Below are 19,745 nucleotides of genomic sequence, written 5' to 3'. Positions count from 1 at the left end.
CTCGACAAGCAAGGGTCTCCCCTGGGATGAGGCTAGCGTCATCGCTCGGCTTCTAATTCTTTTCGGTATTCTTCATACTCGCTGGTATCCATGCCTTTTATATCTTTGCCGGGTTCTGAGACACTTTGGGCCAAAATCTTCAGGTAGTCAATGGCCATGCAGCGGCGTACTTCTGTATACAACTGAGTTTGCTAGGTCGTCTTCAAAGTCGGTTACGTTGTACTCGCACTTTACGCGCGTTTGGAATTCTTTCACGTACTTTAAAAGCACCTCGGCTGTGCAATTTCACAGTCAAACAAACCAGCACACGACTGGACATCCATTTCACACAAGAAGCCTATAAATGTGATTGTTGATCATGACATATGTCAGAATCTGTCAACACGGAATTATAAATGTTTTCAGGCCTTCTTGGTTTTTAGCGAGTCTTACAAAATATGTGAGGCAGTGAGGCATATATTAGTATAGGTAATCGCATGGGGCCGAGTAAAATTAAGGATTAATATCACGCGTGTTTTCAGAAGTTGCTGAAATTGCCCGAGTCGCGCAGCGACTAATTTTGCCCTCTTTGTTATTAGGAAGGAAAACATTACCTGAAAGCTAACCGTTATAAATAAGTCTTTTGTTTCTCGCTGAATTTCTCTAAGCTTTACGGTGATTTTCATTGAAATTTTCTATTCATCTCCCTCCTCGGCTTCTCCCAAGGTTTTCTTCGCTTAAATTTCTCAAATTTTGTCGCCTCTTCTCTCGTGCTCTTTTCTGCTTTTTATCCCGTCTGCTCGTCACTAATATGACTTCCCGCCAGAAAAACGCGAGTTGCCAACGTTGCCACGCGATTTCCCGCCAAGGAAAATTGCCCAAAAGCTTCCGTCCCCAGAGGCTCTCTTGCCTCTCCACCTCCACCCCGACAGTCTGTACGGGCGGACAAACGTACATGACGTCATAACAAAATTTCTCGCATTGCTAGATTTATCAAAAAATCTTACCCATGGTGCTCCGCTGGCGCGCTTCGCGCGCCTGAGTCCGCTATAAGTCAAGCAATATAAACATAGGGCACTGAGAACAGGTTCTGTGGAATTTGTTGTTTTTGTTGCTCTTGCATTGATCTCCTTGTGCCTTGCAGTGTAACAACAATTTCAGATTTTTCTACATTCTGCAGTTTTTGTAAAATTGCTCAGAGGTTGAATAATTTTGAGAACATGGACATACACGTACATTCATTTATAATCAATCCTACGTTTGATAAGCTTCATGGTCTTGCGTCACATTCCAACCTCTCCGTGAACGTCCTTTCCAGCGCTAAGCAGCTGCGCGCATTTGCTTCGAGATGTGATTGGTTTGTTGGAATTTTTGCCTCTCTTGTCATTATCATGTTTATTGACTGACAGAACGCAGCACATACAAATATGGTCGCTCCCCTCTACAACGAACCGCCAATAAGTCATGTGACTTGAAGTATATGTCACAGTGATTGTTTAAAGAAGTTAAGGCTTTGCAACGTTTTCATATATAGCTACCAGATGCACGGGGCCTTCACGTGATTGATAAGGTGACAAACTCCTAGCCCTACAACAAGGTTTGCATGAAATTGGAAGTAAAGTGCATGTGGGCAATGCGTCACGAAACCTAGAACTTAATGAAAACAAAATAATTGGATTCATGACTGTGCTGAGCGTTGGAAACACGATAAAAGCAAAACTGTCAATCCAGTGGCAATGATCCTTGAGAAACAGTTCAGGTGAAAAGATTTCCAAAACTAATATTACGTAAGGCCATATCCAACAAACGAAAAACACGGCAACGATCAGGATGAACAAATACATGGTCTTTCTACGAGTCTTGTTCCTCCATTGTACTGGGTTGCTGCCCTGCGCGCTGGATTCTTGGATAGGCTTCCTTTGTAATACTCGCATGACACGTTGATACAAAATGATAATTGTACAAAGAGGTGCAAAAGTAGCAAAGATTATACCGACGGAGATAACAATTACGGTTGTTTTACCATTCCTCCAATATTTACAGTACGACAATTCACCGCCACTGTATACGCTGGAAAAAAAGAAGAAGGGAAAACAAGAGGACAGCGAGAACAGCCATGTTGTTGAAATTAAAACTACTCTTAATTTTCTCGAGAGTAAGTGAACTTTGAAAGGATATACAGTTGCAACGAATCTGTCGACAGCGATCAAAACCAAGGAGCCAAGTGAGACTGAATATGATGCCATTCTCAGATACGATGACGTTTTGCAAGCATAAGTGACCATAGAAACTTCGTTGGCGCTTCCCTTGCTGATAAATATCTTTCCAGTCAAGAAAAATGGCCAAGTCACGAGACAAAATGTAATATCAGATACCGCCATATTAACGTAATAATAGTTTGTACTTGTTCTGAGGACTGGCGTTCTGTACACTGCAGTAATAACGAAGATGTTTCCGACAATGGATGCCAAACTTATCACTGACAAGGTTGTGATGAAGAATGTAGAAACATCGAACGTGCATGCGGCATCATCTCTGTAATCTCTTTGTGAGGAGCTGTTCATGGTTTCCTGTAATGTGGAACTTCTGGAATTCTCATCTGTTGACCAAAAGTATCGAAGTTCATCAACAAGTGAATTTTCGTTTGGAGAACTTCGTTACAGGGATGGAGCAAGTGTTAAAAGACCAAAAACTGTTCGTCGTCAGGATGGGCTCCCTTTGTCTCTAAATGTATCTCTGCGTATGGTTTTAAGAGGGATTTACAAACGTGCGGTGCAATTAGTACGATTCTCTGATATTTCCAGAACGGAAGTTCTAATTATACGGAAATTAAAAAAAAAATACAAACTACAGATTTTGCGATAAATACTCTTAGTAATGTATGGATTAGCCAGTGTTTAAAACCCGTCCTTTCCTTTTGAAAATCTCCTTTGTTCATCAGTTGTTTTGTAACAGTTTTCTTTATAAATTTTACTTTGTTCGAAGGAGAAAAATATAGGATTCGGCTCTGACTCTTCTTCTTTTTTTCTCGATTCTCCTACTTTGGACTTTGGACTACGGAATTGAACTGGATTGTAACATTAAAAAGACACTGAGATACTGTGAACTTAATAGGAAATCTTTTGAGCAAAGTGTAGGCTACCTGTGGCCTTTTCAGGCTAGGCTTTGACTCTCCTCGCCGCTCAGTATAATTCTGACGCAGTGTTATACCGGAAGGACCTTGTCGAAGCCGGAGTAAAAAGTAATGGAAAGACTTTGTAAACGGGCTCTGGCCAGGAAGGGAGATAGGCTAAATGTGGAAACTGCGGAAGTTTGTTTCGCTTGTCAGGTGATATTTGACATAGGATCGGCTGACACAATTAACCTTCAAGGAAGGAAGGATTCGAGCAGTCAGTGACAGCTAACACCTCAGTCGAATCCTTACAGTATAATTATATAAAGTGTTGAGTATTGATCGGAAGCTAGTTGAGTAGCTCACGGTCTAGAAAAGTTTCTCTAAATTATTAAAACTTTTCCCAAGGAATTCGAAAATAATTGCCGTTTTGTCCAGTTCCCTGTTAAGATGTGACAAGAGCACTTTGAAGATGCCTCTTTCGTGACTTGGAGAACGACCCTGTTATGATGTAGCAATAGTCAACAAACGAGTTCGACCTTACACCAACTTCCTCGTTTTCCTATCACTTTCTCAATGTTGTGTGACCTTTCTGCTCCAAGAAATGCAAATGTAAGATGAGCTATGTATGGTAAACGATCTTGGGCTTCAATATGTAGTAGGCGAAGTAGGCCATAAGTGCGACAGAAAGTCAAGTCAGATGCTCTAGTCAATCAAACTAGGCCGAAAAAAATCAGCCAGAGCAAATCTAAACAAGAAATAAACCTTGAACATTCGACATATAAATATTCGACGAGCGTACCTTCTTTTCTTTTTAAATCTTTTACTTCTGGGACAGCCGTCTTTGATGCTTCAGCAAACGTGTTTGTTCGCTTTCACAACCTTTCAGATGTTGCTCAATACACTGAATACACATAACAAGGCGTTTTCACAACAACAATTACCGCTGTTGGGGTGTGTTTTGATCTGCTCAAGTACGCTTTCGAGGGGACTGAAACTAGACACATGTCTTGACTTGAGCACACATATCAAAAAAAAAAAAACCGAAGCTTCCACCCCGAAAATGAAAATTAAAGAAAACTTGACCAGCGAAAATAAAACGTGGGGATGGATTCCTCAAACCTGAAAACCTGACTGCTATATTGTCTGTTCTAGTCTGTCACTTTACCAAGAAAGACTTCAAGCGAGATCTTCAGGTACATGAATATTGGTCTTGGTGACATTCGCTTCATACATAAATCTCAGTCCACCAGTCGAAAACATCATTATATTGGAGCGAGAAAACTGAACCAAGCAATATATAGACGACTTTCACTGTTATGCGCTTTTTCAGGCAGTAAAATAAATTTAACATGAAATGTAGTTAAATTTTGTTATCTTTATAGAAACTACTGAAACGATTTACTCTTACCATTGGATGGTAACGGCAAACAGCTAGCGTTTATTTCACAGCAATAAATGAGCGCGGGATAGCACTGCAAGCTCTCTTTCCCTTTGTAAAACTCCTGAATATATCCCACATAAAACCCTGTTTAATCTTTTATTATAAATTTCGAAAAATTAAATTATTTCATAGCGTGTTTATAGGTGAGGCACCTGCGGCTCTTTCGTACTTGACTAATAAACCTTGCACTGCATACAACTTTTAATAGGAGGAGTACTAACATAATCGTCCCCCGTTTTAATTCAAAGTTTCTTAAAAACTCTATAAGCTATAGAGACGCTATCCTTTGGAACGCTATCTCGACTCATTTTACGGGCCAGCGTACTGATTTTTATCGTAAAGTGAAGAAGGATTTATATTTTAAGGAACTTGATTTTAGCGCACAGTCGGTCCAGACGCTGCCTAGGCACTATCAAGATTTTAAATGCTTTCAAACATTTTATATTTTATACCTTAATTGCTGCAGTCTATTTATTTAGATGTTAATATGTGAACTTTTGAATATCTATTAGCCTAGAAATTAATTATTTTCTCTTTTTTATCTTTTACTATAGTAGTTGCGATCTGTAAGTAATGTTATCCGTATTTTAATATAGCTTCATATTGTAATTATTTTCACACGACCCCACAAGCTCTGAGCTTTAAACCCTATCGTGTTTAAATAAAGGACATGACTCGGATGATGACGAGGTAAATCTGTTGTGATAGTCTAGGAGCCAATATCAATACAGTTTACCCTCTGGATTAAGATTCAAGTCAACAAATTATCGCTCCCATCACCTGTATATTCCTTGCTTATATCAAGTACATCTAGTCATCCGGAGAAATCCTTGACTATTGCTACGTCATAGCCTCGTTTGCATACACAAAAACAAACATGGCGAATTTCAATTCAAAATTGTCTATTTTTGAAGCGTTATTGTTGGCTATTTAAACACATTATTAAGCCCAAATGAGTGGTCAAGTACGACAATAAAGGTAAAGAACTTTCGATTCAAAAAAACTTTTTCTAGGCCGTACTTTCCCGTTAACGGAGAGTGTCAGTTAAATGTCTTCTCACCCTTTATAGGATTTCCTTCAACACATATAACGGCCCACGAATCCAAGCTCTGTTATCGTGATCGTTTGACAGTTTACCTCCACTCAAATAATTTTAACTTTAAATTCCTCAGGTATCAGTTTTGAATCTCAGCTTTTCTCAGTTAAAAGTTAATCATTAACTTTTAACTGAGAAAAGCCAGAAAAGCTGAGCTTGAAAATCTTGGTGGAAAACAACTTTTTTTTTAAATTCACGTTTTCCGGTATTGGCAAACAGCAAAGCGGGCAAAATTATTATCATTTAACCTTCAACCTTCCTGTACATAGTTCGGTGGTAAAAGTACTGGACAACAAGGGAATTCATCAGTTTGATGTTTGGTAGTTCTTAAATTTATAGCAGTCGTGGACCGACAGAGTTTTGATGAATTCTGAGCTATAACAGGATGACACATGCTTAAAAAGTGCGTTGGTAAATGAAAATATCACATCCTAGAGTTAAAGAATTGCAGCGAAAATCAATAGCCTCAATGAAAAGAAATTAAACCTACCTGCACCAGATCATTCCAGTTAAATCTGGAACGGGTTCTACAAACGTATCACTGACAGAGCAAGATTGCGTGTCACACCTTCGAAAATCCGATCTTGGTGATCGAAAAAAAAAAACGTCATTGATATAATACACCTTAATTTACATATTCTTATTTAAGCCAATACATGGGAGTACAGCTTACATGATAGGTCTCAGTCTTAAAGGGGGTTGTAAGCATAAATGTCTACGTAGTGTTTTTTTCATGTAAAAAAATAAGTCACAGGTTCTTAGAAGGAAAAAGAGCGCACTCTATTAAAGGTGCATAAAGACACGAATTTGTGTTAATTTTACAACCCGGGCTATAGGTACAATTCCAAAATTAAGCCTAAAGGACTATATTTTTCATTAGAGTTTCAAAATCACCTGGGCTGTTGTAGAGGCAAATTTGTCCGGCTAGCAATTTTTCAACGTGAGTATGATTAACTTAGTAGAAGTTAACAAGAGATTATTGATGATCAATGCTCTTGAACAATTGGAATAGAACAGAGTGACCTGAATACCACAACACCATTTATACCGATTCCATTCAATTTACTTTGTATTAAAACAACTCCCTATAACACAGGTCCCCTCTCCCCGGGGGGTGGGGCTTTTATTTGCAGATGTAGGAAAGGGCATACATATATTTTCGGAATATGAGTTACGTTATCTTAAAAAAGGACTGTATTGCAAGAGCGTGCGAGTTGCTGGAGAAATAACCATTCATGTCAGTAAAACGACAGGAAACAACATCAGGGTGTACATTATCATGATCATTATCGTGATCAATGACAAATATTCATTTCCTTTGCGACTATAGAGCCATTATCTGGAAATGTAGGCCCCTGGCATTACAGGACATTGGTTTATTTCAATAGTTATATTTATCCTCAGAATTGCTCTGTGCAACTCTATTCTAATTTTTATGCGATGTTTGGGGGATATTTTAAAATGCCAAGTTGAATGAAAAATCTGCTCGTATATTGAGCTGAACTTGGAACGTATGTAACAGAACTGTTAACTGACTCATGGCCGAATTCATCGCCGATCCCATTTTGTCCTTTTTTAGCCACCGGGCATTCCCAGGTTCTACCTGCGAGCGTTTTTCATTCAAAAGTTTTTGTCCGAGATAACCTGGCTTCTGGATGCAAACTCCTAATAGTCCATATGTTCAAAAACAAAAGCAAAATCAACATGCCTGGGAACAATAATGAAAATCTTATCTAGCATTACTGCATTAACTTAAATGAAGTTCATCACGATCTTTACTCAAGACATATCTTTGTAAAATATCAACACTTTTGGCTTTGCTAGCTTTTTACCATGATGCATCGTTCTTTCGGCGAGAATGAACTCCGAAGCGACCGGAATGCTTTCTGGTGGAGCCTCGCCTCCAGCTGGAGTCATTGAAAATGCAGTGACGAACGATCCAATCTTAATGTTTTGAACTTGCATTGTTTCTTGCACTTCAACCTCTGCTTTCAGCGGTTCGAATCCATCCCTCGACCTATCACTAAACTTAGATTCTTTGATCATTGTCAAATTTTATAGGTTTTTGGAGTTCAGGTAATTCTCACGAATGTTTAATATCCGAAATGCGGTATTAGCTGTAATCTAAATTTAATTTTGTAAAAACTTAATAAAAGACGTTTCGGCGTCCTCATGACACCATTTTCAAGAATAAAACGATCAGAGACTATTAACATATTGAATAAGTAATTAAGCAGTGTCACTTAAATAGTTAGGTGCCGATTGAATGCGATTGAATGTTAAGAGATGGTGACAAGTCTCTGATTAGTAACATTTTATTTACTAAACTATCGAACGTATTGTGGTTATACTTTTTATAATAAGAACTGAAAACCATTTGTCAAAGTCTTTCGGGACAATACAGTCGTTGCAAATGGAAGATTACTGGTTCTTATGTTCATCCAATCGCTGGATGGTGTAAATGCCTTAGTGTATAACCGATATAACACTCAAGTCACATTGACAATAGGCGGTTTTTCCTGAATAGTAAAAGCCACGCAATGAAATCACCCTTTTCCCCAAATTTCCTCATTATTTTTTCTCGTAATCTCGAACGCTTCGTACTTTTACGCACGAATAAGAGGGATTTTGCACCGAGTTTACTACTAACGGGAAACGTCACACTAAAAATTGCGTAATTTTGCCGAAGGTGGAAGCAACTTGTTAACTTTGATATAAGCTCATTTCTTTCTTGTTAGTTACAGGAATCAAGTAACTTCTTAAAAGAGAGGAGCGAGTTACAATAAGTGAATTACCATACTTTTCTGAAAACCAGCAGCTTGGCGTTTCCCGTTTGCCGTTTCACGTTCACGCGATAATAAATCTGTTCTCGATAAACAACAATGTTCGCAGCAATTTCATGTGTTTGGGCTACCAGTTTTTAGATTTCGCCCACGTTACGAGAGTTATTTCATCTGGATTTCTTATGAGCGCGCGGTCCCGCCGATTTCGCACCAAACTGACGCATGACAGGGTGTAGTCCTTGAAATAACTTTGCAATAGGAAACAGAGCTCCAGAATAGGGCCAAATATGAAGGATTCGCTTTCTTACCTTACATTCTCTTGTCCCGTTTGGCTCTGAAGAAAAGAGAAAACGTTGTACTGATGCGGAGACTGTGGTGTAACGATAAGCGAATCTGACTCCCGAACCAACGGTCACTGGTTGCAGGCCTACAGTTGTAGCTCTGTCATTGAGTAACAGTTGTTTCCTTAGTCATGAAACTTTCTTAATTACACAGTTGCATACGTGTGTAACAGGTGTATAAATGACTATTTTGATAGCTTGCCCTAATTCTTCAGAATAAGCTGTTTTTAGTACCAAATATTTATTCAGCCCCATTTTTTTAATCTGTTGAGACATAAATTTGGTCCAAGAACCACTCGTTTCGAGTATCATCAATCTACCGATAAAAAATAATAGTCAAGAAAATATATTTCCTTAAGATGTTAGCAGTTCCGGGTTGTAAAATCCAGTTTCCGTAACAGCGGATAAAAATCTCTAAGGGCTCAGGGTTTGGGAAATTACCTAAAAAAAACTTGCCAAGAAAATCTCTTTCTTGGTCCTTTTAAAGCAAATATGCCGTTAAAACTTCAAATTTAATCCAGTGACCACCGGCTGTCTCCAGGACGACTAAAGTTTTGGTTGATTTTCTTCATTTTACTGTAAATGGAATGAAGGGCACAGTCTATAATGACTTTTTCGATCAGTCACTCAGCGAGGTCGAAAATGGGCTTAATTATTTGTATGGACCTCTGGTGAATTATTTGTTTAAAAAAATAGCTATTCAACTCTCATTTCATGGATAATATTTATCCACAATCATGACTTAACAGGACAAACATCACGAAGACATCATTCCTTGACCAAATTTTCTTGAGTTTGTATAAAGATTCAATTCAGCTTGTTGGTATCTTTGCTAGGTAAGAAAGAATTCTCTGGAGCGTATTCACACTATCCTCACAATCAGAATATTAAGGTGGCTCTAAATCCGCTCCAGAAAATTCTTTCTATATTTGCACCTTAGTCTGCTGATCACTTTTCAGAAATCAAATAGAGCCCACTGAGTTCGTATTTTAGATATAATATAGATTTAGCCAAGCCTAAAAGCAGAGCTCCTATTTCTAACCCCAGAAAGCAATATAGTGTATATGGAAATAATTATGCTTCTGCATTAAGTACAAAATCAATCGTCATTAGTGTATACAGTTCAAGTTACAGTGATCAAACACCTCAGCAGTTGAACAAACAAGCCTTGCAAACAATAACCAACAATTTTAATCAACAACTAAAACTGAAATTACATGTTCACTAATCTCTTTCACAACATTTTCCGCCGTTGACTGATAATCTTTACACCCTCTCTCTTCAGTTTAGAACGTCAGCAAAAATCTAGTATTTTTTGCTGTTGTTCTAAACTGAAGAGAGAGCGTGTAAATGTAATCTCTGACGGTTGAGCGTGCGAATAAGACAGAAATTGATATTTCTACGGCACGGGAATAGAGGGGTCTGCACGATTGGTGCAAGGCATGATGGGTGTCAGGTTGTCTGTAAAGTGTTTGTTCATCACGTGGTGAGCCTTTCTAGGCCTGCATCAGTCCGTGTAACTTTTGTTTCTTTTAATGATTTACTATTGTTTTGTAACTAGAGACCCTTTTAACCACTGAGGGATCGTGGCACCCCAGTGGTTCGGGGAATACGATTCCAGTTTTTTTTTTTTTGGTTTTTCGTAACCGGCGGTGTCACAGGGAATCGCTTTCCTGTAGATAGTTAGTTGTTGTTATAGTTTCGCATGAAGGTGGTTCATGCCTGCTGCTGGTGCGAGGCCAAAAGAAACCAAAATAAACCTAATGAATTGCATTTGTCTGTGTAGTAAAGTTGAAATAGATTATCAGTGTGACGAAATGTGGTTGTCTGCTAACTGCATTAACATGATAAGATTTTGTTAATAGAATACATTGCACATATATATATATATATATATATATATATATATATATATATATATATATATGTGTGGACCTTTTGTCCACTGCATTAAAAAAAATATCAGTGACGGGAGGTGTATTTGCCTAACAACAGGTAACCAAGTGTTTCTCGCTATTTTATATTCTGGATTCGCCTGACACCGCGGCAAAATGAGTGCGCAGGCTTGAGCCACGCGCGAATCGTTTCCACGCGCGAGGGACTGGTACCAATTAAATTTGCAATAGAAACAACAGCGCGGCAAAATGGCGGCAATTTAAATTCTCTGTGTTTGTTTTCATTTTGCGATGATAAGGACAACACTACTTTGATAAGGTTTAAATTTTGAAGAGAGCTTCCTGAAACACTAATCTTCCGTGTGTCTTTTCAAACCAAAAAACTATAGTTCAAACCAGGAGAATTTTACCTTGCATTCGAGCGCTAGAGCAAAAGGACGAAGATCGTAAGGTTATTCGTCGCGATGGTCTCTGCGTTAGTAAACCTCTGGGGGGGGAAAACTGTGCACTGAGAAGGAAAACGACGGGTAAACATCTTTGCAAGGGCAGAATGATAATTCCTTCTGCGAAGATGGCTTATGTTGCTCCTGTTGAATGAGGAAATCGTCTGTTTGTTTCATTGGAATCATTTGAAAGTGAGAAGTAAGCTTAAGTTCTTTTCATGCCCGCATCCCACTCATTCGGCAACTTGGATAAGTCACTTACCTGCCCTCCATTCTCATATTTTACAACACTAGTTACTTTTACAAGAGCGAGGCAATAAAATAAAGAAAATAAGTCTTAATTTTAAGAGAGGATCAAAAAAGTTTTGAAACTAAGTATAAATTTGACTCCAATGCTACTTGATGTTTCCCTTTTACTTGGAGTTTGGTAGTGGTCTATTGTTGAAAATATTTTTCCAGTATTTTTCCTGCAGCTGGCTGGTAACTGTAATTTTTTTCTCCAGCTTTGTCGATCACCTTGTAGAGCCTTGCTGGGATGAGGGTGGGGAGACATGAGAATCATGATAATGAAATAAGAAACCATTCACCTGCATGTGTTTGAAAAATACTGATTTCACTTTTGCATGCATTGCACCAGCAAAAATCCAGGCTAAATTTTGCACTGTGTGTAAAGATACTGAGAGAGGAATGTAATCATACATCCAGCAAGACTAGAGGCATTCTGCTTCATACTCTAACATTTAATTAGGCACAACTGATCCAGTTTCACTACCCATTGATAGACCCACAATGGCTCTATCTGATTTCTTTTCAACAACAACAACCACAACAACTACTATGGTATGTGTTACCACAAAACACAATATACAGTAACTCAAATATCTCTCTAATTTTATTGTTGTAAGTACCGTATATTCATTATTAAGACTATTACAAGTAGGAGCATTCTCAGAAGTTAATATCCAAACCCATGCTCAGCAAGAGGCAAGAGAAAGACTAGAATAACATACAGCTGTATTAATGAAAGTAAGACAGTTTACTTGAATTAAAAAACCAAATTATATTTGCTTGCTCAAACATTGACTTAGAAGGTGTGGCAAGTAAATAATTATCGTCCCTTTTCTAGACGATTTTGAAGAGCTGTTTGGAAACCATCTTGTATTAATCACTGACATGCTCACATCTGTGATGTTTAATTTGCAGTAATACTGTTGTCATCATGCAGGATCTCATGCAGGAAAAAATGAGAGATGAATAACAACCCTGGCTTTTTTCATCACAAAACCAATAAAATATTCAATGCTGAAATCCTCATCACAATCTCTGAAAACAATCTGGAATGTTGCTTGCCATGCATGGTTTGACCAGATCAGCACACACACACCAGGAAGAGTTTTAGACTTAAGCACTGGAATAAGAATAAATGACATGTTTAAGAAACAACAGGAAACTGATCAAAGTAAAACAATGATATTATTATCACTTGGTCATTTTCATGCACAGATGTCACTTGAGATACTTAAAAAAAACATGGAAATCTGTGCCCTATTTGTAAAGATCCCTTTATAAAAAAACTAAACAACTTAACTGACTTCCTTAATAAGAGGTTTTGTCTAACAATGCAAATAAAAACAGTTGCTCACATCTTGAAAGTAATGACAGTCAAAATGACAGCCAGCCAGATATCAACACTTTCCACAAGATTTCTTCAGGTCAGATGACTGGGACAATGAAATCAACAGAAATCTAGAGATCAATTAAATTTAATCATACCACAACCTGGTGTGTCCTGCAAAGCAACAAAGAGCTGGAAAAGAAAGAGCATCACCATCCAGCATACAAACCATTGCTCTTGCTGTGGAGAACCAGGTCACAGATAAAAATCCATGGCTCTCGTATCACATGTCAGAGGTTAAAACTTCTGTTTTGTCAAAACCCTCCGCGTTTTTAGAGGAATTGCCCTTGGGCGAAAAGCAGTAAACGAAAAATGTCTTCAACGGTGTGACCGAAACACGAGCAAACATGGTTTGGCAAAGATAACTTCCATGGAAACGACATAAACAAATAAATGTTTCATGCCTAAAATAAGCTTACCTCTTTTGGCTTTCTCGTTGGAAACAACTCGGAACTACTGTTTAGTTTTTCTGTCGAGTCGCTGTTGAGCGTGAGATCTTGATCATCAAAAGGTCCAATAGAACTTTTCCTTCTCCGCCGAATAAACTCAAATACAAAGAGCTCAAAAGCTCGAATCAAATGAATCAAATGTGTTCGAAGAGGAGCATGCGCACTCATTTTGCCGCGGTGTCGATTCGCCTACATTATAGCTATGTAAACAAACGTTTATAGGTTTTAGCATATATACTATCTTGGAACAAAAAATAATTAAAATGACTCTATTTACTCCTGTGGCCATCGACCATTTTTGTCGATGCCTTCAGCTCTGTACTTTGTTAACAGGGTTCCGATGCCCGCTCGAGATCTCCTTTTTTGCCAGGTTCAAAAGCTATGAAAAACAAATCAGTTTTTAAACATCCTGTTTCTACGTAAATGTTACTTATTTTAAGTAATCAGTTGAAAGGTATATGCTGAAGCACGGGAATTGGTGTTACGTTAATACTTGGATTCTCATAACATCGTTTTCCGCTGAAACACGTCGACCTTTGCACCAAGGTGAAGATTTAGGAGTGAAGCAATGAAATGTTTGCTTCAGTGCCCCTGAAAATCTCGAGCTAGTTACAAATAGAATAACAGGATTAGCAACGGTGCTTAGAGAAGGAAACAGGTAGAAAAACAATAACACAAATACCTTACAGCTGTTTTTCGGGAACAATGACTTTGGAAAGGTTTTGTGGAGTACGATATACACACAGAGAGGTGTCCAGCAGATCACAAAGCAACTAAATATCAATGCGAAAACTTTCATTACAACTCGATTTTGTTGATGATTCCTTGTTCTCTGAATCTCTCTCTGTTCCCCATTAACCCCTGTTCTCGCCTGCCGTAGGCTCTTCATTATTCTCAAATAGAGGAAAACCATCGTTGTAAAAGGCATGACATATAATAGTAAAAAACCTGCAGCATAGAATACAGATTTTTCAATTTCGTTCCATGCAACGAAAGTTCTGCAAACAGTCTGGTGATCAACCTCAATCACTTCACTGGCGATAAAGAAAGGAAAGGAGAGAAATTGAGGGAAAATCCAAGTTAAAGACACGAGAATAAATCGTGATCGTCTAGTAATCAATATCGACTGAAAGGGTAGGACTATAGCAATATATCTGTCCACAACGATCAACAGTAAACTCTCAACAGAGACAGCTTGCGATATAGCTCTGGAGAAATGTCCGATTTTACATGCGAAGGTAGCCGTGGATCCACCAATCACTAGCGTTCTTGAAAGTAAACCCTCAGTTGCCGCGAGTGGCCAGTTTGTTGCAGAAGATAGCAGATCAGAGATCGCCATGTTGACTATGAGGTAGTTGGTACTTGTTCTGAGGCTTGAGGTCTTTAGAAACGTGACTACTATCATGATGTTACCTACAAACGATGCAATGCATAGAAAAAAAATCGAAGAGGCGATCAACCCGGATGCAGTTTGAGAACACTCATGCAAATCGTTCACGCTGGAGTTATTCATCTTTTTCAGGTTGTGCCTTGGAATTGGAATGTTTTACAAAGTTACCTTCAGCGCATGGCCCTCTATATCTCGTCATGGATATTTACTGACCTGCCAGTCATTTAAATGTCAATTTAATTCCTGAACATCCCGGTATTGCACCGGTTTTTTTTTCTTTGGGCATGTATCTTGGTTTTTTTCCTGTTGGCATTTGATGCAAAACATTGTAAACTTTAACTACCGGTAAGTAATCCAGCGGTTAGAGAAAAACAAAAAATATTAAGCTAATTCCTGTGGCCATTTTATTTGGACTGAAATGTAAATTATGTCAATCTTCACTGACCTTATACCGTTGTTTGTGTTTGTGCCGTGCTGTTCTAAGTAGTTTGAGAACACAAATAAAATTGATGCAATCTTTTGTTTGTTTTGTGTCGATATGATCACGTACGCAAAAACGGAAAACCAAGAAAAAGGAAAAAGAGAAGGAAAAAGGGCAATTATACATTACTTCTCCGCGAAAGAAGGAATATATTTGGCACTCTCTATCTTTGCCTAGAATAGCGCTTTGGCCATCAAAGCGATCAGTTTCAGCTGTTTATAGCCCAGGCATCTACGATTTCCGCAACCTTATACGTCTTTTTTCTTTGTCAATGTTATCACACGAATGAAAAATAAAGTACTGGTGTGCTGCGTTGATTCAATTTTCTTAGGAACAATTGAATGAGTTAGAAGGAAACAGAAGTCGGAACCAAGCTTTGCTGGTATTGGCCTTGTTTAGCATGGTCACCTGTCAAGGGTATCGTATTTCTTGGTGACTTTATTTCTTATGCTAGATTGTACCAATGTTGCTTACAGGTTTCCGGGAACACACGAAATTAAAAAAAACCATAAGCCACACATTTACTTTACAATATTCGATAATGTCATTGCTGCCTATGATAACACCACTGAAAGACAAAGAAAAGCATCATCAAGAATATCTAATTCATTTCAAACCAGAGGGTTGTTGTTCTGAAAACGGATTGTTCATTTTTAAAACTTAAAATAAATAGCAACAAAATTGCGTTAAAACGTTCGACTTCACATATTAGTGCTCTACTTTTCTAGATTATAGGACTATAGAAACACAGACTAGAGGAAAGCCTAGCTGAGATATCATTGAAGTACTTATCGATCGAAGGTCGAAAAGGCACCGGGGGATGCCATCAAAATACAAACACAGGTAGGCATGTTGCATTTTACCAGGGGTAAATATTTGAATATTCCAGTTCGTGTTTACAGATTCATTAATGCATGAAGAAAGCCAGGGAAATGGGATTCGAAATAGCATTGTGAGCACAATGTGACAGATTGAGGGTGCTGATTGTCACATGTATTTGCACCATAAATTGAAATGCGAACGGAACAAGTATAGGCGTAACTTACAGGTCTCATGGCCAGAGAAAACGAGGTTAACGGGATACTTATTACGTTTGTCGGCAATTGAATCGAGCATAAGAGCAGAGAATGAAAGGGCCGTTTTGTGGAATACTACTCACGTAAAGGTTAAAAATAATTGCAGAGATTAAGCATGGCTTTTACGCAATGGCGAACGTCCACATAGTATCTCTATGACCTTATTATTTCTTAACACATGGGGGATGATGGATACTATCACAGGCTAAGAACAATTAGCACGACAAGTTTACCAATAAGCAAAATTTACTGCCGTGGGAACCTCGACTGTCCTGGTTTTCAAATGCACAATTTAACTGAAAAAAACCTAATTTGTAGTGAAATCACTATCATTAAAATGACAATCAACAGCCTAACATCAGTTGCCGTATTGTACTCCCTTTTTAATCACACGCGACGTTTTCACACGGTCTCCTCCTATAAAATGAAAAGGAAAATGTTGAAAAAGAGGGCACACAGGCACGATCATCCAAGCATTTAAAATTATTTTCGATGATTTTCATCCCTAATTTTCCTGCTATACTAGGAAATCTGCAAGAATTCGTGAGTTGAAGATCTACGCCAGCCAATATCTCGCATATTAACGCAATCCGATTATGAACCTACTGTCCTGACGTGTTTGGGCCGACAGCGCAATAAAACTGGATTGTATGGTCCACTCACGAAACAACTCTTGTTTGATTAGAAGTGGAGAAAATTTGCATCGAAATACGTATTACTTCAAAGCAGCTGCGATAAAAATGAAAAAGAGGGCACACAGGCACGATCATCCAAGCATTTAAAATTATTTTCGATGATTTTCATCCCTAATTTTCCTGCTATACTAGGAAATCTGCAAGAATTCGTGAGTTGAAGATCTACGCCAGCCAATATCTCGCATATTAACGCAATCCGATTATGAACCTACTGTCCTGACGTATTTGGGCCGACAGCGCAATAAAACTGGATTGTATGGTCCACTCACGAAACAACTCTTGTTTGATTAGAAGTGGTGAAAATTTGCATCGAAATACGTATTACTTCAAAGCAGCTGCGATAAAAATGAAAAAGAGGGCACACAGGCACGATCATCCAAGCATTTAAAATTATTTTCGATGATTTTCATCCCTAATTTTCCTGCTATACTAGGAAATCTGCAAGAATTACTTCAAAGCAGCTGCGATAAGGCCGAGCAACAATATTTCTGTTTCAACTCTTGTTAGTTGCCCGTGACATGAGTGAAAAAGTCATCACCATTTTATTAAATTAATGGAGTTTCCTTCGTAAAATCGTACGTGACAACATAAAGGCACCTTTTGATATGCCGATCGATAGCTTAGACAGAAGCGACCAGCTTCCAAATCCTCCTACTGCAGTTTGCGGATTAAAATCCAAGTGCTCCTTTGTTTTAACCTCTCGTCATGCAGTGATCCGTTGACACGTGCTTTATCTCTCTGACTTATTTGATCCAATATTTGAAGAAATTATGAAATATTCTACTAAAATGCCTCTTTTATTTTATGCATTTTTAATCTATTTCAGCATTGTTTGTTGCCTGCTTTTTCACTCTTCCTTTAAAATTTAGCTTCCTCTCGCTAGTATCCCCAGTTAAAAGAGTGGGCTTTCAAGTGGAATAGATTTTGGAACTTTCGCCGCCTTTCTCTGAAGTGGAACAGAAAAAGGGGTTTATCAACTTGGTTTATACCAGTATGGTAAATAGACCACCGTAGAGAAATTTGAAAGCTGACGTTTCGAGCGTTAGACCTTCGTCGTAGCGAAAGGTTAATTTCTCTGTTTCATTTCCGACGCAGCACCACGGTTTATTCAAAAACTAAACACTCAAGTTTCTCCTTTCTCTGTAGTAGCCTGTTTCTCGAAAGTTGCGAAAAGGCATTTACGAAACTGCAACCGCTTGTTTTAATAAGCTGGTCCGTAAACATATTTAGCAAAATGCACATCTACCGTCTTACATGTATGCGTCTATAGTCATCTCTACATTTGTTAGGCTTAACGGTCTTGCGTCACATTTCAACCTCGTTGTGAATTTGCTTTCCTGCGCCCACAGGTACCCCAAGCTCGATATCTGAGCAGCTCTTTATATGATGACCTTTGCATTGTTACGTATGGGGAAAATAACGATTGTTTCTGTGACCTATGAAAATGTAGCGATTTAAATAAAAATCGTCTTACCTTACTTTAGTTGAGTGTTTTTTCCCTCCTGTGTGGTCTTTGAGCCGATTTACGGCCATTCCTGTCAGTTTTAGAGGAACCGGTTTGCTCCCTCTAATATACTAACCAAGGTTGGGTACTCTCACGAAGCAGTCGATCCGATCCGCCGAAGGAAAACAGCCGTAAATTCTCTCCAGCCGCTCCAGTCGCCTCGAAATTCCGGGTAGAGCACGGACGATAGTCAGGAGCCCATCTGGAGAGTGCAACTTCTATACAACGTCTGTAAAACGGCGTTTTCACAAGTAGGTTTATTTTTAGACTAGCCCTGTCCGCGAATTAGGTCAAAAAACAAAGGCAGTTCCGGTTCGGTGACCCTATGACGTTAGCTTAATTTCTTGTAATTGGTCATCGGGCTCTTGTGGGAGTCTCATTAGCGGGAAATTCAATCTAAAAATAACCTTACTTTTGAAAACGCCGTTGCACGAAAATAGGTAAGTTGCACGCTCCGGGTGATGGGCTCCTGCGATAGTTAATTTTTCCTTCCGTGGTCTTTGCTTGGCGTCGAATCTTCACAGAGGCCGAATAAAACGTTGGCAATCTCTGAAAACTTTCCCGTTTTAGCCATCGAGAGAGGCTTTGTTCAAACTTCGCGTTACCCCAACGATCAAAAGTTAGCTTAGCGACCCGGCCAGAGACTCCACTCCGGGCTAGAGACAGCCCTTTGCTCCCATCAAAAATCACTTCCTTGAATTCACTTCCTTGAAATCCTACAGCTAAAGTCTTTCTTTAGTTTCACAGATGAACAACAACGAATATTGAGAACTGCCGGGTACGAGGATATTAATTTTTGATGGGAGGAAAGGACTGTCTCTAACCCGGAGTGGAGTCTCTGGCCGGGTCGCTAAGCTAACTTTTGATCTTTGGGGTAACGCGAAGTTTGAACAAAGCCTCTCTCGATGGCTAAAACGGGAAAGTTTTCAGAGATTGCCAACGTTTTATTCGGCCTCTGTGAAGATTCGACGCCAAGCAAAGACCACGGAAGGAAAAATTTACTATCGTCCATGCTCTACCCGGAATTTCGAGGCGACTGGAGCGGCTGGAGAATTTACGGCTGTTTTCCTTCGGCGGATCGGATCGACTGCTTCGTGAGAGTACCCAACCTTGGTTAGTATATTAGAGGGAGCAAACCGGTTCCTCTAAAACTGACAGGAATGGCCGTAAATCGGCTCAAAGACCACACAGGAGGGAAAAAACACTCAACTAAAGTAAGGTAAGACGATTTTTATTTAAATCGCTACATTTTCATAGGTCACAGAAACAATCGTTATTTTCCCCATACAAATCCTTATAAACAGGCAAATCGCTTGAGTCACGTAACAATGCAAAGGTCATCATATAAAGAGCTGCTCAGATATCGAGCTTGGGGTACCTGT

At 38.9% G+C, this 19,745-nt stretch overlaps 2 protein-coding genes and 1 long non-coding RNA gene across 10 annotated transcripts in view; 1 reads left to right on the top strand and 2 right to left on the bottom strand.

The window, feature by feature from the left end:
- Positions 1-962: 962 nt before the first annotated feature.
- Positions 963-13,999, bottom strand: LOC138000397 (substance-K receptor-like). Of its 5 annotated transcripts, none has more exons than XM_068846776.1 (2): positions 13,900-13,999; positions 963-2,578 (listed from the first exon to the last, which is right to left on the bottom strand). In XM_068846776.1, the coding sequence occupies exon 2, from the start codon at positions 2,541-2,543 to the stop codon at positions 1,485-1,487; it is 1,059 nt and encodes a 352-aa protein (XP_068702877.1). In that variant the 5' UTR covers positions 2,544-2,578; positions 13,900-13,999; the 3' UTR covers positions 963-1,484. The 5 variants fall into 5 exon arrangements, with proteins under 5 accessions (XP_068702877.1, XP_068702875.1, XP_068702876.1 ...); XM_068846774.1 differs by lacking the exon at positions 13,900-13,999 and adding an exon at positions 8,723-8,919; XM_068846775.1 differs by lacking the exon at positions 13,900-13,999 and adding an exon at positions 6,122-6,211.
- LOC138000398 (substance-K receptor-like) lies at positions 9,921-14,765 on the bottom strand. 3 transcript variants are annotated; one of them, XM_068846779.1, is made up of 2 exons: positions 12,737-14,765; positions 9,921-12,501 (listed from the first exon to the last, which is right to left on the bottom strand). In XM_068846779.1, the coding sequence occupies exon 1, from the start codon at positions 14,728-14,730 to the stop codon at positions 13,699-13,701; it is 1,032 nt and encodes a 343-aa protein (XP_068702880.1). In that variant the 5' UTR covers positions 14,731-14,765; the 3' UTR covers positions 9,921-12,501; positions 12,737-13,698. The 3 variants fall into 3 exon arrangements, with proteins under 3 accessions (XP_068702880.1, XP_068702881.1, XP_068702882.1); XM_068846780.1 differs by having other exon boundaries at positions 13,188-14,765; XM_068846781.1 differs by having other exon boundaries at positions 9,921-10,790; positions 13,407-14,765.
- The window catches only part of LOC138000399 (uncharacterized), an 8,210-nt gene continuing 2,900 nt past the window's right edge, over positions 14,436-19,745 (top strand). The window contains exons 1-4 of one of the 2 annotated variants that reach the window (XR_011123119.1): positions 14,436-14,568; positions 14,740-14,952; positions 15,420-15,505; positions 15,817-15,931. This is a non-coding gene — a long non-coding RNA (uncharacterized lncRNA). Of the gene's footprint in view, positions 14,572-14,739; positions 14,953-15,419; positions 15,506-15,816; positions 15,932-19,745 lie in introns of both variants that reach the window. The other variant, XR_011123120.1, reaches the window with a different exon arrangement.

Source organism: Montipora foliosa, chromosome 4 (genome assembly GCF_036669935.1).
Source record: "Montipora foliosa isolate CH-2021 chromosome 4, ASM3666993v2, whole genome shotgun sequence".
NCBI classification, from domain to species: Eukaryota; Metazoa; Cnidaria; class Anthozoa; order Scleractinia; family Acroporidae; genus Montipora; species Montipora foliosa.
The sequence above is the reverse complement of the archived record's forward strand: the minus strand, read 5'-3'. Positions and strand labels throughout refer to the sequence as shown.